The sequence below is a fragment of the Neodiprion fabricii genome, chromosome 2, assembly GCF_021155785.1.
Source record: "Neodiprion fabricii isolate iyNeoFabr1 chromosome 2, iyNeoFabr1.1, whole genome shotgun sequence".
Taxonomy (NCBI): domain Eukaryota; kingdom Metazoa; phylum Arthropoda; class Insecta; order Hymenoptera; family Diprionidae; genus Neodiprion; species Neodiprion fabricii.
The window spans coordinates 28,108,977-28,132,830 of NC_060240.1; the positions used below are offsets into that span (position 1 = coordinate 28,108,977).

A 23,854-nucleotide genomic window follows, 5' to 3' on the forward strand; every position below is an offset into this window, starting at 1 on the left:
CGTGACCCGTACGGTTCACCTGTTAAAATTATTATACCTGAACACCTGAGCGAGGAATTGCGGTTTCGCGTGCGTTGTTATACCGAGATCGATATGGCACACGTTTCCATAGAAACTATTGCGTGAATCAAACCTCGTGTGGTACCGCTGCCAAGGACGGTTGTATTGACAAGAGATATAAGATATAAGACGGTGATAGGGGACAATGACCTCGGCCGCAAAATACTATTTTTTCCCGTGTGTAATTATCAATAAATCATGTATACACCGCATACGATACAACGCAAGTCAGTTTGTCGGATTTAATGGCAATCAGAGGTAATATTCCATCAGTCTGCGACATTAAATACAATTACGCTATTTATAATATTATACGTTGTGAAAAAAATATTGTTTAACACCTATCGTTGTTATTTACCATAACTGTGATAAGACATATTACACTACAATCGATCAACCGTAACGAAACGAATATTCCAAATATTTATTTATTTCTGGTCGTTATTTACAATTTTTTTGGCGGTGCTCGTAATATTATGTTTAAAAAAAAAATATATATATAATTAAGGTAAACTCTATGAAAGTAGACGGTATAATAAGTATCCATTTCTCCTTGAAATGCAAAATAGCCGTGCAATCATCGTAGCTAACAATGGTCGGCTTTGGTATTCTCTATGTCAAATTTAATGCGAAGTGGAAGCGATTGGTAATATCAGAACAAAATATTACAGTTGCTTTTGCGCGGGTCTGACGATATACGACGATGATTTGCGGTATAATTGGTGATGTGAAACACCACAAGTATAGTGTATGAAAAGGATTAGTACTACAAGACCACTTGAATGCTTTCACAAAATATTTAAAACATTTTTAGTGGTATATCCATCTATTTGTATGAACTGTTACGATATCTTTGGCTTGTCTCAATAACTTAATTATCTACCTACGAATATGTTATTTATGTATGTATACTACGTATTATGACTGTTTTGATACACTGATTGGAATTCCAATGACTTAAAAAAAAAAAGAAAAATACTATCTTTGATTTGAATAATATATCATCTTACATGCCTGCAAATTTGTTGAGAAAACTTTTTTTTCCTTTGCACGAAACTAACGCTAAAATTTTGTAAATTTTTCAACACATTTAAACTTTAATCTTCTATCACAAGTTAATCAAAATATCAGATGTGTCTAGCCTTTGATACGATATGCTCTAATAATTTTCATGATCTGGATTTATATCTGCGAAACCTATTCACAATTACAATCATCATTTACCATTAATCAACCAATTCCTTCTCTGATAGTCTCATTTGTATAATATAAATAGTGTAGAATTCGTTACGTTACTGGCAGTTGGCATTATTGCTATCACCACAATAATACAGGTATTGTTAAAATCGCCATTTGAAATGCAGTTTTATTCGCCTGGTACTTTGGTATCGTTTTCTTTAGATCTCCATTGGAACGGTTCAGCTTCTGATGCAGCAGCCGCGATGCTTTGGAAATCATGAGGCTAATAAGTTACGTATATTTTTCGGAGTATTTTCTTCATTTAGATGTTTGGTTGTGTAACGTAGAGCATTAAGAAGTCCTTCACTCTTGCATGGCGGCTGATCCTTGAGAAGTTTGATGCAACCTTTTACCTGAAACAATGAGAAACGTCGTGAATAATTATCAACTTCTGAAGCAGTTTTCTACAAACTATCACTTTTTTATATCCATCTTCACCTTGGTTGATGAAATATAAATATAAAATGTAAAAAATGTAAATAATTGTAACCACTCACATCAACATTTGACCCCTTGATAAACGCACCCTGAGGATGAACATGGTCGTAGAGTATTACAAGTCCTACCATTACCCTCAAGACAAACAGCTGTGTTTCTTCTCTTTGAAACTGTGCCAACAGATTTCTAAAATTTATACAACTGATATGTTAACGTGTTTTTACATATGTCACTGAACTGACACTTGCATAAAGTGTCATTGTATAATTTTTCTTATTTTTTAGTTTTATACACATGGATACATACGGATTTTCTAGCATTCTCAAACAGACTTTAGCCATTGTGCCCAGAGTTTCTGTAATATTTTCTCTTGGTGTATCCTCATTCTAAAAGGTAGAAAAACAGAAATCATGCGTAATATTTCCAAACGCTGATGCAACAGGTCTGTATGGCAAAGCTTAAGTGATACGTACATCTTTTAGGAATTCGAGTGTTGCTTCACTGAGTACCCGAAGCATAGGTGTTGCATTGGCATAAAACAGAGACATCCTGTATGCCAATTCATTACCAACACAAATGTCTCGTTCATTATCATCCTCCTTGGGAAAAGTGGTTCTAGTCAGAGTTCTTCGGTAATAACTAAAGTCATTTTGTATGGCGGGTGTCTTCATTTTATGCTCGTCAAATTTGAAGACGAACTCCAAGATTTCTGCTAATTGTTTCACCAATGCTTGCTGTGTCTCCAAGTGTTGCGTGGGTGAAAGATTTCCTGAACAGAGCTGACCCAATATTTTTGGTACGATACCCTCTGTAAAAAGTTACTTTAAAAGACCGAACGACATGTAATTATGTTCGTCCAAACCGATATTAATGAGCAAAACCCAACATTGCTAACTTGACTTATTTTAGTAACAGATTGACTTGTGTTGTAGAAACTCTGGTTTAAAAATTTGTAAATGAAAGTTTTCCATTATAGCAGTAATTACAAATGATTCATATGCGAAATGTCGGTACTCCTACCTAATTCTAGCGAGAATTCATAAAATCGCTTTAATTTGGCAACAAGCGGAGCCACAGCCAGGTAGGCTTTCCTCTGACACTCGTCTGTTGGCGCTGATATTGCCTCCCTGATTTCCTTCCCAGCTCCCTTATAGAATTGAATTTCTTCCAAAATAGACTCAGAATTTTTTAACACCCGCTGCACGTCCTCAAATGTTTCCCTTTCATTATCAGATGGCTGAGCATCTAAGGAATGATGAAGTTTTGTCAAAAACATTTAATAGTGAGTGAACACGATGAACCAGATAATGTAAATTATCCAAGAATATCATCCGAGATATGCATACAGTCACTTACTCTCAAAATCGAGGAAGACATCATATTTTTGCGGTGTGCAACAGGTCGATTCATCACGAGCCAACAGACTCAACAGCTTCCCCATTGTGTGTTTCAACTATAAAATGTATAATTGTTCCCTAAACGACATCTGAAACAGAGATGTGACAAAGGTAAGATGATGTAAACTGGCTTAATGACAGGTGGAAGTAAACTTTTGTTTGGTCGATTATTTTCGATTTATGATCGGAAAAATTCAATCAAATTTTACGCGATGAGTTTACGTGCCAGCACAAAAATACTGCTCAAGACAGCATTGATGCACATGAGTTGCTTTCGTCTTGGCTAACATTGACGTGTACATATAAGAGATTAGTAGGTTATTTGATTATCAAAAATATTCGTGGACGAGGATGAGGAAGAAAAAATCTGGTCGAACAATCCTGCGATTTAAAATTTATAGCAAGTTGATTTCTATACTTGAAAAAAACACGAACTATCACGTAGGCAAGCTCATGATTGCGCGTATTTGTCTAAGCAATGGGATTCAAAATAATATCCTCGAGAGTCGTTGCCGCTTTAGGTGATGTGAACAGTATTGTTCAAAGAGTCATGATCATTTGAGACAAGCTTGATGCAATATAGTCGGAAGGTGTTTAAATTCACTTCACACGACCCTCATGTTTGATTTGATCATATGCGTACGACAAACGACATGACGGTATCGAAAAATCAATGGATTTCAGTTAAACCACCCCGAACTAGACGGCGCTTCTGGAGCTAACTGAAACCCCTGTAAAGAACCACTTCACGGCAAGGAGCGAAATTCAAACGCTTTATCATCATTATTTGGCAGATCTTTTCGAAGGTGAATTTGCCAGTAAAGAATTCTCACCGATATTTTGCTAGGCCTGACGTAACGTTCTCGATCATTCTCCTCGCTTTTTTTTTTTGCCGAGATGAGTATGATTCAATCTTTTACACGATTTCTAAAAGTCATAATATCCATTCGGAAAAGTGCAATGTTATTTTAATATGTGGACCCATCCGTTTATGATGAGTATGAATTTTATCTATGTATCTGCCCATAATATATACCTATATGATAAGCGGAAAAGTAAAGCGAATAGTGTTCGTAGGTCAGGACTTATTTATCATATATTACAAGGTCAATCCTTATCTGTTATTCAATTGCTGACAAAAGTGTATACAGAACTCTGATTACTACAATCTAGCAGCAAAGGCTGACGTCTCGGAAGAATTTGATTGATGTACGTCGAGCGAGTCATTTCAGAAATTAGCTATCAAACGGGAAGCGACGGTACGTATATCCGGATGAGATCAACGGACTTCCGATAGCTAAGAAGGAAACAAACTTGTTCGCTTAAACAGCCTTCCGTTTAATCATCGGATTTCAACACATTTCCTTGATTTCCCATGTAAAACTTACGAACGACCGCATGTTCCTTATAACCGCATGAAGAAACGATAATTGCGTTTTCACAACTGTTTTTACTTATTTTCCGTTCAACTTTGAAATATATTCGGCCCAGAAATGCTGATGAGTGAAATGACTTACTCCGTATATTCAAGCCGATGTTTAAAATATGGGAACACGCAACTTGACTACCGGATTTGCGAGCCGAATACTTGTTAAAAAAAAAAAAAAAAACGAAGAAGAAGAAGAAAACAGTGACGGTATTTTATTATAAACTTAAATTTTATTATTATTATTAACAATAACAACAACGACAAAAACAACTATAATAATATTACACCGAATATGCATGCTGCCCGTGACCGTGCCACGTACGAAAGATAAAAATCGTTAGCTGGCACGCATAATTGCTGCGCCTACGATCACCATGTACGTTATACGTATGTACACCCATGCAGCCATATCGGTACACGCCTGCCCATAATTACATATTTGTCAATCACCCTGTTATTAGACTGCCATTTCATTGCCGAGGATATGCGTATTGACAATCATGGTTATTGGACAGTTGATTAGTCGAATGTGGAATGCAGGAATCAAAATGCCACGTGACGTCCCTATGTGAAACTTTGATTTATAGGGACTGCACCACTAATTTTTAATGAGTTAACCTTTCAACGCATATTAATTAATCACGTTTGTCAAATTTAAACGGTACATTGACGGTGTCGCAGCTGTCAATATTTCCGGAATAAAGACTTTGTCTATGCCTAACCGAGTCTGACGTGAGTTGAAAAACAATCTTCGGACCACCATGCCCTTGTCGCGTTAATGTTGACGACACGCAACAAGATTATATGTATATAGACACATATATCCGAAAGTGAAAATTATCTCCCCCTGGTTATATTTGAGCTATAGGTGCTATGAGGTTGACGCTTGTAATGATAACGTGTTACGATGTATAATTTCTAATCTGAAATTCAGTAAACCGCGTATAATAAAACAAAATGTATTCACTATTTGTAAAGTCAACTACTTCGAAGTAATTTTGAAGTTGCAAAATAGAGATTTACTTCAATGCTTCGATACTTCTTGTTACTAACTTCAACCTCGTTATGTGTTAGACAGCGTAGTATCACTTGATTATGGAAGCAGGTGATAATAGCTACGGTTTAAAAGATCCTATACCGATGACATTTGATGCATAAAAAGTTAACCCATCACTGGAGGCCGCTCCGTAAAATGGTAAATGAACCGTTAAACTCCCGATGTTGGAAAAATAGACCTAGTACCGTATTTTGAAGATTATGAGTATTGGAACAGAGATGGTCACACATTTTTCATAACAAGCACGTGTACAGTGTACACGGCCGTATACGGCAATTTTTTCACCAATAACAGCAACGGGATTTATGTACTATATCCTAACCCGTGCAGGGGTTGTTTGAGCTATATTTAGACAACTTTGTTTCCATAACAGACGAGATGATAAAAAATTCCCGTCTCAACGCAGATATCTTTTAGGCGACCACAAGAGTTGGTATACATATACAAGGATTATTTTTAATTCTGTGACTGGTACAGTTACTCGGTAACTAATTTCCGCGAAGTAACCCGTTAAGGATAACGAGAAACGCGCGGAGGAAAAGTGAAGAAGTCGTTAACTATAACAAACAAGAATAAAGCCACGTTCAAAATGCAGACTGCGTGCGTTAGGTCTGTACATGATTAAAATCAATCATTAGATGCGTACGTGTTAATCATATAATAAATTCCCTAGTTCCGTGAGCATCGTATGCGTATACGTGTACTGCTACAAACACAACTCTCGGAGAGCTTATGTAGGTAAGTGTAACAAAAGTCCGACAACGACGGCTGACGACGGCAAAACGATCAAAACGATTCAGAGTACAACAATGAGCATGATAAAATGAAATTAAATAAATATACGTATGTATTTCTTTGACCCGTTGAAAACCGACGCCCTTGGCTAAGCAACAGGAGGAAGGCTGGGGGGGGGGGGGCACAGGCGTCATATCCTGGACGGAGACGCTGCGGCATCGCGGCAGCAGGAAACCTCGGCGGGAGGTGACTTGGCAGGGAAGTATGAGGGACATGGGACTCACATCACACTCCATATGTTCACATTTAATTTTACCACGGTAATTTTAATTTTAATAAAGTATCCGCACCCTACACAAAAGTATATTACCTTACACACCTTTTACGAATGATAATTTCGCGCTTCCACGAATCGGCGGACACATTTAAAGAGAATATGCAGATTATGTGTCCTTCAGCATTCGTAAATTCACCCCTTCAGCTTTAACAATCTGACTTTAGACTAAGGGTGCTTGGTTCAAGAAACTTGCCGTAAAATAATGCCATTTAGTGCAGAAATCGAGGATCTTGCATCGATTACCGAAAAAATGATGTTTTTCGTCGATAATTTGTTATCCAGTTAACTATTGTTTTGTCGCTATAATATTAATGTTTTTTTTGGACTATATTCTTTTTCCTTTGTTTGTGCTAAAGGTCGGTATAAAAAAAGGTTCCGGCTAGATTTTCAAACCGTTCTTTTTGTATTAACACACGAACAAACGTGTCCTGAACCCCTTATTTGATTATTGAAATAAAATTTACGATTTTGGCCGACGTCACTTACTCATATTTTTTTACAGCAGGTCTTTTTTAGAAAATTGACCGCAAATGTTAGCTTGACGCTATAGTTAAATTGTGGTCACAGTCAAGGAGTTTGATACCCGATTTTTTTCTCCCGTTTACGTCAAGTATCTTTTATCAGATATATTGTGAAAACGAACGGGTTAAAGTACACGTAGGTTCGAATATCGAACAAATGGTTGAATATTCTCTTCTGGCATCATGTAAAACCCTCCAGTAGTAAAGATCATGTACGAAATAAAGACATACCAAATGATAGTTTCGCATTACACAAAACGAAAACGTAAATTCATACGTTCATCCAGAGAAAGCATGGGGATAGTTTGCCACAAGCATTCTTCAAATTCTGCAATCAGTATCATAGCGAAATATGAAATGATCTGAAATCATGAAGTAATAAAATCTATCGCAAGGGACTGCGACGAAAGCGACTGTTACAAGTAAACCACATTCGAATAAAACATCTGATTTTTTATTAACATTCCTCTACTTTTAGGGAAATCGGTGTTAACGTAATGAAAATGACCGTTCGGTAAGTTGAGTACACGGGAGTTCGTGAATGACAAAAAAGGACTATTATTTTATTCAAAATAACTATATAATAGCTAATAGTTTTGAGTGTTTTGTGAGTGACAGATGAAGTAAACAAAGGATACATATGATAATACAATGCGTAGACAGCTCTGCACAAAGCCACGAGCCACAACAAAGTAAAATATTCCCAGAAAAGCCACCAACAGAATTATGGCATCACACGAGTTACAGAAGTTTACACAAGCGATTTGAGATGTGTGTGGAGACATAATGCATGGGGAAATAATGTTGCACATATACGTACATACAATGCATACATACACACCTGTCAAATAAGCTAGATTATCCATAGCCTGCTTCTTAAAGTGAACAACGGGTTGATGTTTACACTCGAAATACACACGCGCAACGTTGGAATGACATTTTGTACACGAAATTTATCAGCCGATTAGACAGTACGTGAAAATGATGAATATTGATGCATGCAGTGAATATATGAACACACACCTAAGGAACGCAGCACTTATGCATTAACGGAAAAAATAGTAAATATATTGGTAGTTTTTAAAAACTGAAATAAATATGAAACTGTTCCGATGGACGATGACTACCGGGACACTGTAAACAAGATATTAAATTTTTCGCGACACCACGGAAATTTTCGTTTCCACTGTTCTCTGGATCACTGATCCGGAGTCAGCGCAGCAGCAAAGTCACGGTAAAGTCCTGCAACAGCCCTACACACTACCGCATACTACTCGCTCTGAAACTGTTACTCTTGCGAGCCGTGACTAGAGCATGAATAAAACAGGATTGAGAATAGGCGGGCGAAGAGAGATGCCCCCCCCCGCCCTGCCGTGAAATTTAAGGCAGAATTTTCATGCGCAGCAGTATTTTGCTGTTTAGTTTTTAACCAATAGAAATGCCGGTAAAATAGGACTGTCGCACTCAATGACGGCCAGATGGCGTTTCTCTACTTTGTTGGGATTAATTCCTCATTCTGCAGCAAAGTACTGTTTCAGTTTTTAGAGTTCTAGGAAGTTTAAATGCTCGAGTTTTTTATTCGCTGAGAATTAACTGAGTTATTTAATGGAAACGTTGACAATGTCCCGGCGGCGGCGGACGCCCTCATTTCGAGGCTAAATCGGTAGTTCTATCTTTGCTGATCAACATGATGCAGATTGTGTGCTAGAGTCTCTAGCTGACAATGAGACCTAGCACGGTTGTATGTATGTTGTATCTGACTTATAGCGTTGACTGCAGATGCACAAAACTGCTAGCTTTATGGGGCTTTTTGTAATCGAAATTTGCTGACATAAATACATCGTCAAGCAGCGCTCTCTCTGCGTCCTTCCCTACACGCGTACTCAATCCGGTAAGCGGTCGGTAAGTAGAGACAACAAGAACTGGTGTTACCATCGCTCACCGCGTGTACCCAAATAATGCAAGGGCCAATATTATTATGCCTATGGAATGACGAACGGGTACAGACTGTTATTTTCATATAACCCGTATAGACGCCGTATACTTTTCAACTACGCAAATTAAGCTAACTCCATTGGATCCACAAAATAATGTTATCGAAATAGATGCACAATAAACATGCACCTGGTTTACTTGTTAACAAAGTTAAAAACCTTTTCTTGATGCAAAAGATGGGAGACATTGTCGAAAAAGTTAATCAAACGATAGAGATACACAGTTACATTTATCTTCAGTCAACACTCATATCTGCATTCCGAAAGGAGATGCGTGTAAAAATAATTTCTTAACTGACGTTCCGTGGTTTAAAAAAAATACGGCTTATTTGCAACGGAAAACCCAGCCCTTTCTACACAAAAATACTACTTGTAAATATTTTTTGGAAATTAGGTAAGACTCGATTGTTTGTACTAATGTTTGAGTCCATGCTGTAACAAACCCCGATGAACCTCAGTCAATCATTATCACAAAAGTAATTTTAAAAAAATAGGCGATTAAGGTTCCTTTTTTCAACTTCTACTCATATTACCTATTGAGACTGCGGCTCTGTCCGCTGACCCTCAAACACTTAATTAAGAAACGAAATTTATCAAAAAGAAAACTATATTTACTTGGAATACACTCTGACTAAACTAGAGAAATCCGAAGGTATTACGATTCCACATGCGTTACACATTATCGAAACATGGGTTTAATTGACAATGAGTTAAATTTACGCAAGAATAAAATTGTCATTTCAAAAACTACAATATGTTAGTATTTGACCATTGAAGAAAATAAGTTCACGTATGCTCGTTTCCACACCACCGCAAGCGGTAGAGCACCCGGCGCGTTTTTTTTTTTACGTGGTATCCCCAGTAGGCCTACTCCACGGAGAATAATTGCAAGATCGATCTTACGTTCTTCGAAAAATTTCAGATGACTTTTTTTCACATGTTAATTATGGTGGATTGTTTATCCCAATCAATTAGTATTCGCGTATATTCGCAGTTTGTTCGAAATTTTTCAGTTCATATAACCTGCTGACTATTTATTATCGATGAAAGATGACTATTTGATTTATGGATGAAAGATGGTTATTTTAATTATGGATGAAGGGTGATTGTTTTTATCGTATATGCGAACGGCGATTGACTGAATTTTCGCGCACGGTTTTTTTGTCAATAAAATTCAGTTACCTGGAACAGATGAAAATATAATTAGTGACATATGTCGATACAGACAAAAATATACTTAGCTTAGACGAGTAAAAAATATACTTGAGGAAAAAAACAGACAAATTAATTAGCTGAAACAGACGAAAGGTTTGATTAACTGAAACAGACGAAAGGTTTGATTAGCTGAAACAGACGAAAGGTTTGATTAGCTGAAACAGACGAAAGGTTTGATTAGTTGAAACAGACAAAAAGTTTGATTAGCTGAAAACGACAAAAAATTTATTAACTGAAATAGACGGAGAGTTCGATTGGCTGAAACAGATAAAAGGTTTGATTAGCTAAAATAGATGGAGGGTTCGATTAGCTGAAACAGATAAAAGGTTTGATTAGCTGAAACAGCAAAAAGTTTGATAACTGAAATAGACGGAGAGTTCCATTAGCTGAAACAGATAAAAGGTTTTTATTAGCTGAAATAGATGGAGGGTTAGATTAGCTGAAAAAGGCAAAAAGTTTGATTAACTGAAATAGACAGAGAGTTCGATTAGCTGAAACAGATAACAGATTTGATTAGCTGAGACAGACAAAAGGTTTGATTAGCTGAAAAGGACAACAAATTTGATTAACTGCGATAGACGGAGAGTTCGATTAGCTGAAACAGATAAAAGGTTTGATTAGCTGAAACAGACAAAAAATTTGATAAGCTGAAACAGACAAAAGGTTTAATTAGCTGAAAAGGACAAAAAGTTTGATTAACTGAAATAGATGGTGAGTTCGATTACCTGAAACAGATAAAAGGTGATTTTCCACTATTACTATCCACTATAGAGATTTTTGTTCCTGCGCGTTGAGCGCTGGTTTCCAAATGCTGCGCTTTCTCTCATAACTGAAAGGTATCAAGTCCACGCGCAAAAGGCAGCGTGGAACTTGAAAACTTTATTATTCGTAAAAAAATTGACCGGAGATCTGAAAGATCAGCACATAGAGCGTGCGTAACTCTTTTATATACTGTTTGCAAAATCGACGCGTAAAAAAACGTGTCCGATTCCCGTTATTAATTTACGCGCAAAAAGCTGCGTCCAATTCTCATGATTAATCTACGCGCAAAAAGGCGCGACAGATTAAACTGTCAAAAACTTTATATCATCTGGGACTTGTCCCAAAAATTCTGTAGAAACCCAATCCACATCTGCATCTTTCTGAATTAGATACATTGCTATGCGGATTGTTGTTCTCAGATTACAAATCGAATCAAAATCGGGAGGGAGGTTGGAGGGCATGCATTATTGTGTGGCGTGACGGTCGGCGGTCCTCTTCGACGCGAAGACTTCGAGCTCAGCATCTCTCCCCATCTAGCGTACCACGGAACGCGATAGATGGTCCAGAGATGCGTTTTGCCCATTCAGACGATCACAGAAATTAATTGAATGGAATAATGATCGGTAATGACGAAATAATTGAATTGAATAACGAATGAAAAATGGGAAATTCAATCTCGTTCATATTCAAATGCTTACAAATTGTCGATAGACTCGAATACGGAGTCTTTTGTGAAAAAAATTTCTGTGATCATTCGACGCTGTGGATGACAAAAGTTAGTAACATCACGGTACATCGCGACCTTCCTACCCTTGTCTGTTTCCCAACGGAACCACCCAACGGAAAAGAGACTCACACACACATGCATAAACTCCGCGACGGATCCCAAACGTCCACCTACCTACCCGGTTACCTATATTCGATCTAAACGATTCTTCACTTTTTCCAACACACATCATTCTTCATTATTTGCGCCGTGGTCACTGACTTACATTTTCGTTGGTTACCTGTTGGGAGCAAAATGTTTTTGTATCATAGTCTGCCTACTCAGAATACAGTATCGCGGTTGTATCCCGCCAACCCTGATATTGTATGTATTGTTTTAGTAAATGTTGGCAGACTATCGGTACATTAACTTTTTGTAAAATTGATTAAAAACATCCTGCATGTCAATTAGCATTTTTCTAAGCGAGCTAAGCCTGCAGTTGATCAATACTTGTTGGCTGTTAAAAGATTGAAAATGATATATAAGATGCAATTTGATTACGTTACGTTATGCCAGATTTTGAAATTTTATCGATTTAACAATAATGTGAATAAATAAATATGTTCAAAACTCAGGTGAACCCACCACTTAAACGACATCATCGGTAAATTCAAACGTAGATTATTGCTTCAGTTGCGAAACACAATTCGATCTCGCGAGTGCCGAGTAAGCGATGGTTACCTGTCGCGATGCTCATTCCACTTTTAGCAACGTGAAAAATGTCCTACTTTAAGTAATTAAATAAGTTGAGTAAATTAAATTGCGAAAAAAAAACTATTCGACAAAGTCAAGCACGTTGCGATCGTGAATAAGCCTATCCATGCAGCTAAGAAATGGAAGAATTGTGTAACAATTGTTACCGCCACGCCACATAACAGAGGAATCCCAGGAAAATACCCGTAACCTAACACGTGCAAACTCACCAACGTTGCCGAGAAATGGAAGAATTACTCGGAAGTCTCTGCTTAAATCTGTGAAAAACAAAACACTACACTTTAATTATTTAAGCAAATTGACTTTTCAGTTTTCAAATTAATTATTACTGTTGTCTAGTTTCATATTTATGCATTGCATGTTACACAAGAACAAAAGTTCAGCTTTAAATGACCACCTTGAATATCAATCAGTAATTAAAATAATTATTGTTACCTCGACTATGAGCTGCTCCACACTATTACATGTAGTAGTTCTTGTAGCATCTCAGGTTTATTGGCGAAGCGACACACTTTTCACGTTATTCAGATTTTCACTAATCTCTTACAATCTAAAAAACCACACCGCAATAACACTCGATTCTATACTCACTTTTTGTGCTGTAGCTGTCAGTTCGAACTGACTGAATAAACTTGCTAACAATGCAACTGCGCATTTGCCGAAAATCAGCCAAAAAAATAATAAAGTTAACACTCGACGCACAGAGACAAAAATAGACATCACTGAAAGCTGAAGTTACACAAAACAATGAAAACTCGGGACACGAAATTCATCTTCAACGTTTGCTGGATGTTTTTATTTCACCAACTCGGGTTTTCTTCAGGCTCTACGCGCCTTCAGTACACTGGAAATACACTGATCAAAGAACGCGGTCTGAAAGTGGAACTGATACTGACAAAATGTGATTTCACTCCGATTACTCGGGAACAACTGACGCCGCCCGACGTTCAGAAGAGATTAACTCGGTTCTCTGCAGGACAGAACATAATATCCCCCCCCCCCCCCTCCTCATCTCTCATCCTATGGAGTGGGGGTAGCTGCACGCGGAGCCTAGCTGTTCTCCCCCTCTCCTGGCCACGCTGCATGGGTAGAGACTGTAGAGAGATAGAGAGGGCGGGAGAATTATTATCTTCTGTCCTTTAGAGAGCCGATTCAAATCCGTTCACGGGACGCTTACGCTGTTGCTTACGCTCTATTTTATACCTATATCTCTATGGTCCCAACGGCTGGGTAAAAACACCACGTAAGCTACGCGCAACGCGATTAAATGTTTAAAGGATTGTCGTAACATGCCACTTCAGGCGAAGTTTGAATTTTCCGATCCCTTGCGTGCCCTTGCGGAAACGGTTATACCTATACTGCGCTGTTCACCGAGCTGAAGCCGTAATTAGAAAGAGAACAACAGCTGAAGCCCGACCTCTCGCTACAATGGTGACTTGGTGGGGGACACATAACTCACACACGTACACCTTCCAGTGACTGCCAGTGACACCTTCCCGCTAGCCTATTGCTTTCCCCGCCTGGCAGCTGCTCCCCACTCTTTCGATCGTGCAACAGAGAGGTCCTGGCCCCTGCTATGCTCTCTCTTTCTAATTCCGATTCAGCTCGGCGTATAGGCTTGAGGCTTGAACATTTATCTTCTTTGAGCAGATCACTGATATATCAGTGGAGCAAATTGCGAACGAACATGCGTGCACGCCACACACTTTGTGAAAAGTTCAGGTGGCCGCATGAGGCGTTGCACAGGGTACACGGCAGTGACCACGTCTGACGTCGCTGTGGACCGTAAATTATTCAGTTGTCAAGCATACAGAATAATTTATTAAAAGGAGAACAGAAATACAAAGAAGCAGTATTATCTATTTTGTAACATATTTTCGCATATAGCAAACTCATATCCCAACCTTGACGATTTTTAACCTAAAACATTGAACGTCACTATGGCTGCAAAAATACAACAATTTGACCCCCCTAGTTCAGCCAGTTCAGATAGGTAATTCATTTTACGTAATCATATATCTATATGTCCCCGCGCTTAACGCAGTTTACTGTCATTACTATTCGCTCGAGTTTTTTGTTGGCACAAGAGTAGATGTTCAACCGAAGAGAATAGAACAGGTCCATGATTGAAAATCATTCATTATTTATTGGTACCATATGCACTCATTAGCGACAACGGCGGAGAGCAGTGCCTTGAAGATCGGGAGGTTTTTATTTCGGATGAGCTAGCAGAGGATATTGAACGGTATCAACGTTCAAATGGAACCCCAACGCCCCAATCTCCTAGACCTCCTTCTACAGGCATGTCTTTACTTGGGCACAACACTGATTTATTCCTTGAAAAAGACTTGCTTGATAAGACATTCGTCTTTCAGGCTCTCAAAAATCACCTAGGTCCAGAAGGCAGCGAACTACCAGTATGACACAATCGAGTAAAAAAACATCAGCCGAATCTATTTTACGCAGTAAAACAAGAACTATATATACAGCAGGGAGACCACCTTGGTACAATTCAGCTGGACAGCAAGTCGAACCATTTGTCATAGGTTGATATACACATCTATATTATTACTAAAGTAGTGAGATTAGTCAGATTCTAGTACAATCCATATAATATGTAATAACAATAATGGGTATTTGTTTTGGTGTCTTTACAATTTGTAATGCCGCATTTTATGTGTCAAAAGATGCACACAAACTATACATATGAATTATTGTTTAGGAATATGTGGAGGCAGCGCTTCTGGGAAAACTACCGTGGCGGCAAAAATTATTGAGTCACTAGATGTCCCGTGGGTGACACTACTCAGTATGGATTCATTCTACAAGGTAAGCTTCTGTTTTCAAAGACAGCAACAGAATTGTGAAGCTACCTGTTTCGAGGATGTATCTTTTTCTAGGTTTTGAACGAAAAACAACATGCAATGGCTGCAGAAAATGAATACAATTTTGACCATCCAGATGCCTTCGATTTTGAACTTCTTGCTGCAACTTTGCAGCGGCTCAAAGAGGGGAGAAAAGTGGAAGTACCAATTTACAACTTTGTCACACATTGTAGAGAAAATCGAACTGTGAGTGAAGTGTGGCTGACGTTGCATTTTAATTATGTTTCCCTGCTTGAGTTTTCTTTCAACTTCTAGAAAACTATGTACGGGGCCAATGTTATAATATTTGAAGGAATACTCACTTTTTATAATGCAGATGTATTGAAGGTTGGTAAATATTCATACAATCTATTTACATACCATACAACAGTAGTCGTAAAATTTCCTCCTGCACACTGTATTCAGATGTGCGATATGAAAGTATTTGTCGACACGGATGCAGATGTCAGACTGGCTCGAAGGCTACGCAGAGACATATCACAGCGAGGAAGAGATTTAGAAGGAGTGCTCAAACAATACTGTACGATGGTGAAGCCCTCGTTCTACTATTACATTGCACCAAGTATGGTTCATGCGGATATCATTGTTCCACGGGGTGGCGACAATGAAGTAGCTATCGAGTTGATAGTTCAACACGTTCACACTCAATTGCAATTGGTAAGATAAAAGCATACCTATATAAAGAATCGTAGAATTAATCGGATGTATAAGAAACTGAGCAAAAATGGCATCGATGATAAAAGATACAATACTAATAATAATAATACAATTGGTATATGTTTCAGAGGGGTTTTAAGTTGCGTGAAAAATTGGCACATTCATACATCGGTCAACCTTTGCCAACATCGCTATATTTGTTGCCGGATACTCCACAAATAAAGGGCCTGCATACGTTTATTCGGAATAAATCCACTCTCAGAGACGAATTCATTTTTTATTCTAAACGTCTGATACGCCTAGTTATTGAGTATGCCCTATCACTATTACCATTCAAGGTAAATCCTGGGCAAATCATTGTCAGGTCTAGCATCGCTGTCTCTAGTTTGACTCAAATTTAAAAAATAACTAATACTAAATTTCGAATGTTTATTTTGCAGGAGATTACAGTAGAAACACCGCAGGGTGTGTTATATCAAGGTAAGCGTGGAGCAACGGACAAGATATGCGGAGTTTCAATACTTAGAGCAGGGGAAACTATGGAACAGGCTGTATGCGACGTATGCAAAGATATACGAATAGGCAAAATACTCATACAAACGAATCTGCATACCGGCGAACCAGAGGTAATCAGCTCACATTCTACTTTTTAATATGTACTCAGCATAATGAACCAGATATTGTATATTGGCATAGATATGTTCAATGTGAAATATCTATTTGTGTCTTTTAATTTCAGCTTTACTATTTGAGACTTCCCAAGGATATAAAAGACTACAAAGTGATCCTCATGGACGCTACAGTTGCAACTGGAGCGGCAGCTATGATGGCTATTAGAGTTTTGTTGGACCATGATGTAGCTGAAGACAATATACTACTGGTGTCCCTTCTCATGGCAGAATCGGGTGTTCACTCAATTGCCTATGCATTTCCGCAAGTTAAAATTGTAACATCTGCGTTAGATCCTGAGATTAATGAAAAGTTTTATGTTCTACCAGGAATTGGTAACTTTGGTGATCGATATTTTGGTACTGAACCTTCAGGTGAAGATTAAGACGAAGTTATTAGAAAACTTGTTACACGTAGGTATAAGGATTCTAGAAATATTATATATTGTAACGTTTCTGGTTAATAAATTTCTGACAATTCTATATAATGCTCTACTCACCTGATTCAGTTTACTGTGATTTACTTCTACATGCGTTGAATTTTGAACAATTTTTTTTTGACTGTTATTATATACAGGAAAGGATAAAAATTCTTGGGTGTGGCAGTCATTCCATAATTTAAAAACTTTATTTAGACGTTTTGATCGAGGCATGGCTGGCCATCCTCAGTTGATTTTTTACTTCTTGCGCATCAAGATGTTAGTTGAAGCCTCGAACATGGAGAAGTGACTTCTACTTTTTGAAATGACCGTCACACTCAAGAATTTTTATCATACCTTGTACATATTCTGAGTCTTAATTGTATTATATGCCACGGCTGAAATAGACAGATATATTTAATAGGATGTTTCGGAATTGCATTTTCACCGTAGCTTGTTCGATTTTTCCCAAATAAATATATTTCACTTTTATCTGCTACTTTGATAACTTACAGGCTTGCAAATGGAAAAGCAGCTCTACCAGTACATATGGTGTCACTTTGCACATAATGCCAGATGGGCTGGGTATATTTTACCTTACGAGTTGAATAAAATTCTTTCACAAAGGAAAAGATTATCGGAAATTTTCAGCCACTTTGAATGAGATATTCCAATTTCACGGGTAGAAAATAAGGTTACACGTTATGAACAATGATTTTCATACCTACATGACATAATGGTATAAACTTATCATTGACTGCAAAGAAAGTTGCGACCAATTAAATTCTTGTAAGGTACCTTTCAACAAAAATGGATTGTCAGTCCTTGCCTCCACTTACATTCTTCACTACTGTTTTACAAGCAGTGAGAATAGCATTGGTTTTTTCGTTATGCTTCGGACATGACTCATCTAAAATTTAACAACTAAGAATGTCACTCAACAGCCAAGAGTACATATGATAGCTCAAAAATATTCCAATGTAGTATTTCATCAAGTGCAGGCATATCTTTAAGATGAAATTTACCTGTTACTAAAACTTTTCACGTCAAATATTTTTTAAGCATACACTTGTAAAAATGTAATAGAAATCAATAATTCTAACGTCAACAATAATTTTTAACTATATATTTTAGTCTGTCTAAACTCTACTGGTATGCCCAAGTTGAATGACGAAACTGTCTGCTTTCCAAAAGTTTTATCACATCTCTAATTGGTGATTTACTCTTCTAATTACCTATGAAATATATGTATGTTGGAACTTGCTGACTCAATTAACGAATACAACCGTCGAGCATGTTCCATACTCTCATTCCACCAATAAACAAACAGCTGTGACCTCTTTTACGCCTATATACACACATACGAATACATGGGTGTACATGAGTATGTAACATACATATTCGTGTCGAAAATTTGGTAAAATATAATTAGCATTATACAAAATAAATTTAACGCATATTATTCATATTATTTACCGACAACTACCCCGATGTTCTTAACAAGCTACTCTTTCGAAGTGCAGAAATATGGATTTTAGATCGATGCTACTTTCCCATTGGTGAAATAGCATAGTAAAAACGTTCAATAGCTACGAACTCCATTGGCTTGATCAGTATTCAGTAACGAAACTGAACAATGATTTGAAATAGCTTTTTCACTGAACTAGAATAGAAATCTTGCATTATCCCTAAAATGAATAACTCTAAGAGTAGATTTCAGTTCGAGGGCCGTTTCTGAATCGTAAAAAATATCAATTAATGTCCAACTGTTTATCAAAACATTTCTGCGTTGCTATGCAACTGGTGATTTAGTTTAAATAACTGGGTGAAATAAGTTACTTGATTACAAATATGAATCAATAGTGTGACTGAATCGAATAGACTAACCAAGTTGATGAGGTAATGTCCCCTTTATTGGTTTGACACTTGCATTACTGATTCTAGGTGGGAAATTGGATTCAGTGAGTATGCAGACAAGCAAACAGATATTTTAAATAATGAAAGATCAATCAAGACAACACAGGCCAAAGGTGGGATTTTGAATGTCAGGAAGCAAACTAAGATTTAATAATATTGAAATGTTATTCTTTTCAAGGGACAAAGATAATTTGATTCGCTGACGGCAGTTTAATATATACTGAGTGCTAAAAAATGTTGCTACCGTGATCAAGGAATAGAGAAAAGCTGAGCGATTCACCGTTTCAGTTTTCAAATAAATTACACAGCAAGATGTGAACCGTATCAAAGAGTTATACCAGGTCAGAGGTGGTGATGAAACGATCATGAGTACCTAATTTCAAATTTCGTTTGTAGAGTCACTGCTGGAACTACTACCGGTTGATGTCGACGAGGTAGAAGAGGTCCTGCTACTGTTTGATTCATTGGCTGCTCTGCAATAACATATACCAAGTTTAGTATATGATTCCTAGCCAAAACTGGTGGTATTCACAAGAAAGTTCAGAACTTGACAGCTGCATATAGTCGATTTTTCAATTTCTTCAAAGTAGCAATACAATGTAAGCATCTCTGAGTATTTACTATCGAAAAAACAAGCTGAGGCTACAAAGAGTTTTAAAAACACAAATGAAAGTTCAAGGAACTAATCCACTATTTCAATGAAATAAGAATTTGAAAGTACTTTTAATATTATCAAAATATGCAGGATAGCTGAAAATTCTATTCAGAAGACATACCTGAATAGAGCAGCTAAGCTTGGGGCTACTGTGTCTTGATTTGCTTCTACTGAATTCTGATCTCCCAAGCTCTGCCTGCAAATTGGACAGGTACCGTGCTAGAATTAAAGGAGAATGCAAAAAGTTTATAATCTTTGAAATAATTTTCCTGACCAACATGACATACGTACAAAAGTACAAACCTAAATTTGCTTAATTGTGTGGCATGTAGATTGAGGCACTATCATTTGATTGAGAAAATGAATTTACAAACAAGCAGCTGTTTTTTCAGAGAAAAAATGTGAAGAAAAAGGTAAAGTAACTTTCCAAAATGATCCGATTGATCATTAGCTGTTATTGATTAAATCCAAACCAAGCAATGACATCCAACATCATTTATGTTGATGCTGTTATAATTTCTTATACAGTTTAATTTCATGTGGACTAAAGGAGAACAGAATAATGTTTTACTTTTTCCCAACTGGATTAACTTTAAATTACCACATATTATTTAACATGGGGCTTACCAACTCTAGCCAAGGAACGATGCAAGGGGCATGATAAAAGTGTTGACAAGGTAACTGCCTAACAGGTTCAGCCAGTCTGAAGTCCTCCCAACATACCGAGCACTGTAGCTTGCCATCTATCCATGTGAAGTTACTTTAAAAGTTACAATTACCAAATTTTGGATGTACCGTGTTGGTCTGAATATGAGTCAAAGTGTTTGTGAATTTCCTCAATTTCCTTCTCAAAATTCGTGTTCGATTATACACGGGATCGACATATATTCGAAACTGTAGGAAATTTGCTGTGTCAACGACTTAAAAAAAATTTATATAATTCACCTTATATTCGGTCGAAAGGGGGCAAAAAAAAAAAAAACTGAAATAAAATCTGCAATTTCGTTCAACTTATACTCAGAGCAATACAGTCTACATCCGTATCGTTTGTATAATTTACATTCATCACAAGGTTTGCTAATATTTTACGCCAAGCAATCAACATCCAATAACTTAAAGAGTTTACGGTGTGTTCAACTCACCAACTTGTTCCTGTGAAACCAAAGTACTTGGAATCTGATCTATTTGGTCTCGAGGCAGTGGAGGTGGGCCAGTGCCTTCCATTTGATTTAGTAATTGCGTAACTATTGCATCCAGTCCGTCTCGGCCCCAAACATAGTCTCCCGGATTGCCCAAAAAGAGGCTGAGGAGGTGAAGGGAATAAAAAAACTGTACTTTACTTAGTACATGTCAAAAGAAATTAAAAGTAAAGTACATACACAGGGGGTTGGCCTTGTCCCACTGGGACACCCCATCCAACTCCAGATAAATTGAGGATGAAGTCTTGTATCAGATGTTCAATTGGTACGGGCATTACTTGCCTGGCACGATCACTGTCGAATTTTACAGAGATTAGTATTTTTACCTAAAGATATGTTCATACGCAAGAAGTAGATAACCTGTCAGCTGTTTAATTTTAAATCAGTTATATAAATTGATGAAGGACTCAGATTAAGACATTAATCACAATTTGTTTTTGGGGCTAAGATAGAAAATTTATAAGAGTATCTATAGTCTTTAGCCAAAGGCAATGCGTCAAGTCAGCAACAAACGTTTCTGGGATCTATTCCAACAGTAAGTCCAAAGTGCGTTTGCGTACTCCCTCAGTTCAGAGTAGTATCCTTAGGAATCTGGTTTAGTTCTAACATCGTTTTGGCACTAGCTACACGACACACTGCTGTTTCAAGATTTGGGAGTAAACTTCGAAATGATATTTTCTAGAAACGCTGGAGAGGTAATAGGTTTCAACAAGGACACAAAAAGGAAGAGCGAATCAACAACAGGCAAGAGACATTGCGTCAATAAATAGAGTACCGAAGGATTTGAGGCCTGGGGCGAGAGATAAGTGCAGTGTGCCTGCCAGGGCGGACAGGGTCTATTCGTTCACGGGCTCTAAGCACTCGCCTCTCACTTCCCGGCCTACTGCTTCTGCCGCTACTGGCACCACCTGCAACCACAGCTGGGCTGTTAATAGCAGTGGAAATAGCACTACCAGCACCCGTCAGTCCAAGGAATAAATCGCTCAACTCCTGCCCGATTCGTTGCGGGAACTAAAAGGAGAGAGGGGTTTGCATTTAGAAAAAATTGAATGTGAAAATTTTACTGAACAGCAAGAAAATCAATCCTTATCAGATTTCAATTGACAATAATAATACCCATATCTTCTACGTTTGATGTAGGTACATATTCTTGAAAACTTTAAACTTATCCGACCGTAGCAGCGTCGGTACACCTGGGCAAGGTTTACTGCAGTTTTCCTCATCCATTTTGCAAATGCAGGTGTTTCTATTCAACATCTTAATGATGGTCACTAATCCATCCCCTCCCTTGTCCCGCACAAGCCTAACGGCTCACTGGGACATACCCTATCGGGTATGGCGGGTGTTGGTGATTATTATTACGATTATTATCAGAGTATAGTCAAGGTACTGGCTTCCTTTTGTATTTTGAATCAATAAGTACAGTCGACTATTAAGTAGCTGTTGTTATTTACTCGATACAACTCACATCAAAACCTGCGATATCAGCGTCGACATCGCTGAGGTCTTCGCTGCTAATGTCCATATCCGCACCTCCATCGTTGCCTGCAGCATCTAACTCTTCAATAAATCCACTTGAGCAGTTTGGACAAGTGTAGTCCTAAATAAAAGAATCAAATTGTTTAAATTATTGACAAACTTCCCCATGTTTACCCTAGTCATAATGATTGTTATTTACAAGAATTCATATTATAGACGATACTAAATTGAAGAACCATTTGCAACACAATCACATTGTTGGCTAAAGTTATCATTTATGTCAAGTTTTCGGAGCGTAGAGCATAGTATGCATGAACATTTGTCGAACGTGAAAAATTAGAAAAAATCGATCAACTAAATAGCTTTCAAATTATCGTAAGAACAAGGTGGATGTTGTGACGTTTGTACGGGAGGATCAGTTATGGAAAGAACCTCGGCCATTATGTCTTCTTAAAGTCTGTGGCTAACTAGTTTTGGAAATTGATTGAATAATTTTGAGCAGCGCACAAATTTTGAATAAATAGAGACAAGGTAATTTTCAGGTTCCTCAACGTCAGAATATTCCCCGTATAAATAACAAACCTATAGGTACAGTTTGGGGCTCAAAGCGACTGATTTTATCCAAGAGTTTGATAACGACTGATGCAATACCCCGGTCCAACCAACGTGTAGATACGTTAATATACCATCTATTTACTTACGGGTAACAAGTGTTCAATTTCGACGCTGCATCTATGACAAAAAAATCGGGACATCGGAGTCCCATCCACGGCGGCTTCAGCCATGTTTGACGTGTCCCCTTCCGCCTTCACACGCCGTCACACTTTGGTTGCGCCTTGGTCGCGCCCGATCGTAGCACTCGCAGTAGAATCGGGAAAGCCTTCCTTGGCAATTCGATAATAAAAGAAACAACATAGTTCAATAGAACGAAGACTCAACGTCCATAAAGTTCCCTAATTTCGGCGAGTTTCCGATCTGCGGATGCTTGCAATTCTCAATCAACATTATCACACCATTGGATAGCTCGACGATTCCTTGACGGAATCGCCAATGGGAAGATGATCTTTGACCATTCATGGAAAGATGCTAAACGAGAACGTGCCTTAACGATTTATAACTCTGTTATTTTTTCATGTATGTATACATAGAGTTGTAATGTTTATTATCAGTAATTTTTATCAGCGTACCAGGAAGGAGGTGAGGGGCGATACGGACGACTGATGAAATGTTAACAGAATTGGCTTCTCTCTACGTTGGAACTTGTGCGACTACTGCGCTGTAAGCACGAGTGAGACCGACGAGTGCATACAT

The 23,854-nt window shown here is 37.8% G+C and overlaps 3 protein-coding genes across 12 annotated transcripts; 1 reads left to right on the forward strand and 2 right to left on the reverse strand.

Annotated features, from left to right (window-relative positions):
- Nucleotides 1-468: 468 nt before the first annotated feature.
- LOC124176266 (CYFIP-related Rac1 interactor B) lies at nucleotides 469-8,522 on the reverse strand. Of its 4 annotated transcripts, none has more exons than XM_046557311.1 (7): nucleotides 8,237-8,522; nucleotides 3,094-3,223; nucleotides 2,758-2,982; nucleotides 2,211-2,545; nucleotides 2,044-2,123; nucleotides 1,797-1,923; nucleotides 469-1,652 (listed from the first exon to the last, which is right to left on the reverse strand). In XM_046557311.1, the coding sequence occupies exons 2-7, from the start codon at nucleotides 3,176-3,178 to the stop codon at nucleotides 1,515-1,517; spliced, it is 990 nt and encodes a 329-aa protein (XP_046413267.1). In that variant the 5' UTR covers nucleotides 3,179-3,223; nucleotides 8,237-8,522; the 3' UTR covers nucleotides 469-1,514. The 4 variants fall into 4 exon arrangements, with proteins under 4 accessions (XP_046413267.1, XP_046413265.1, XP_046413268.1 ...); XM_046557309.1 differs by having other exon boundaries at nucleotides 8,055-8,522; XM_046557312.1 differs by lacking the exon at nucleotides 8,237-8,522 and adding an exon at nucleotides 3,570-3,864.
- A 5,847-nt stretch (nucleotides 8,523-14,369) lies between these two features.
- On the forward strand, nucleotides 14,370-18,250 carry LOC124176247 (uridine-cytidine kinase-like 1). Its single transcript, XM_046557238.1, has 10 exons — nucleotides 14,370-14,657; nucleotides 14,835-14,965; nucleotides 15,040-15,210; nucleotides 15,387-15,493; nucleotides 15,565-15,735; nucleotides 15,805-15,876; nucleotides 15,955-16,206; nucleotides 16,335-16,544; nucleotides 16,647-16,832; nucleotides 16,946-18,250. The coding sequence occupies exons 1-10, from the start codon at nucleotides 14,605-14,607 to the stop codon at nucleotides 17,258-17,260; spliced, it is 1,668 nt and encodes a 555-aa protein (XP_046413194.1). The 5' UTR covers nucleotides 14,370-14,604; the 3' UTR covers nucleotides 17,261-18,250.
- On the reverse strand, nucleotides 17,756-23,853 carry LOC124176249 (E3 ubiquitin-protein ligase Iruka). 7 transcript variants are annotated; one of them, XM_046557253.1, is made up of 9 exons: nucleotides 23,731-23,853; nucleotides 23,245-23,427; nucleotides 22,533-22,664; nucleotides 21,930-22,075; nucleotides 21,245-21,358; nucleotides 21,008-21,168; nucleotides 20,493-20,608; nucleotides 19,987-20,084; nucleotides 17,756-19,683 (listed from the first exon to the last, which is right to left on the reverse strand). In XM_046557253.1, exons 2-9 carry the CDS (start codon nucleotides 23,326-23,328, stop codon nucleotides 19,590-19,592), a joined length of 945 nt encoding a protein of 314 aa, XP_046413209.1. In that variant the 5' UTR covers nucleotides 23,329-23,427; nucleotides 23,731-23,853; the 3' UTR covers nucleotides 17,756-19,589. The 7 variants fall into 7 exon arrangements, with proteins under 7 accessions (XP_046413209.1, XP_046413208.1, XP_046413206.1 ...); XM_046557252.1 differs by having other exon boundaries at nucleotides 17,756-19,678; nucleotides 21,840-22,075; XM_046557250.1 differs by having other exon boundaries at nucleotides 21,840-22,075.
- Between the last annotated feature and the right edge of the window lies 1 nt (nucleotide 23,854).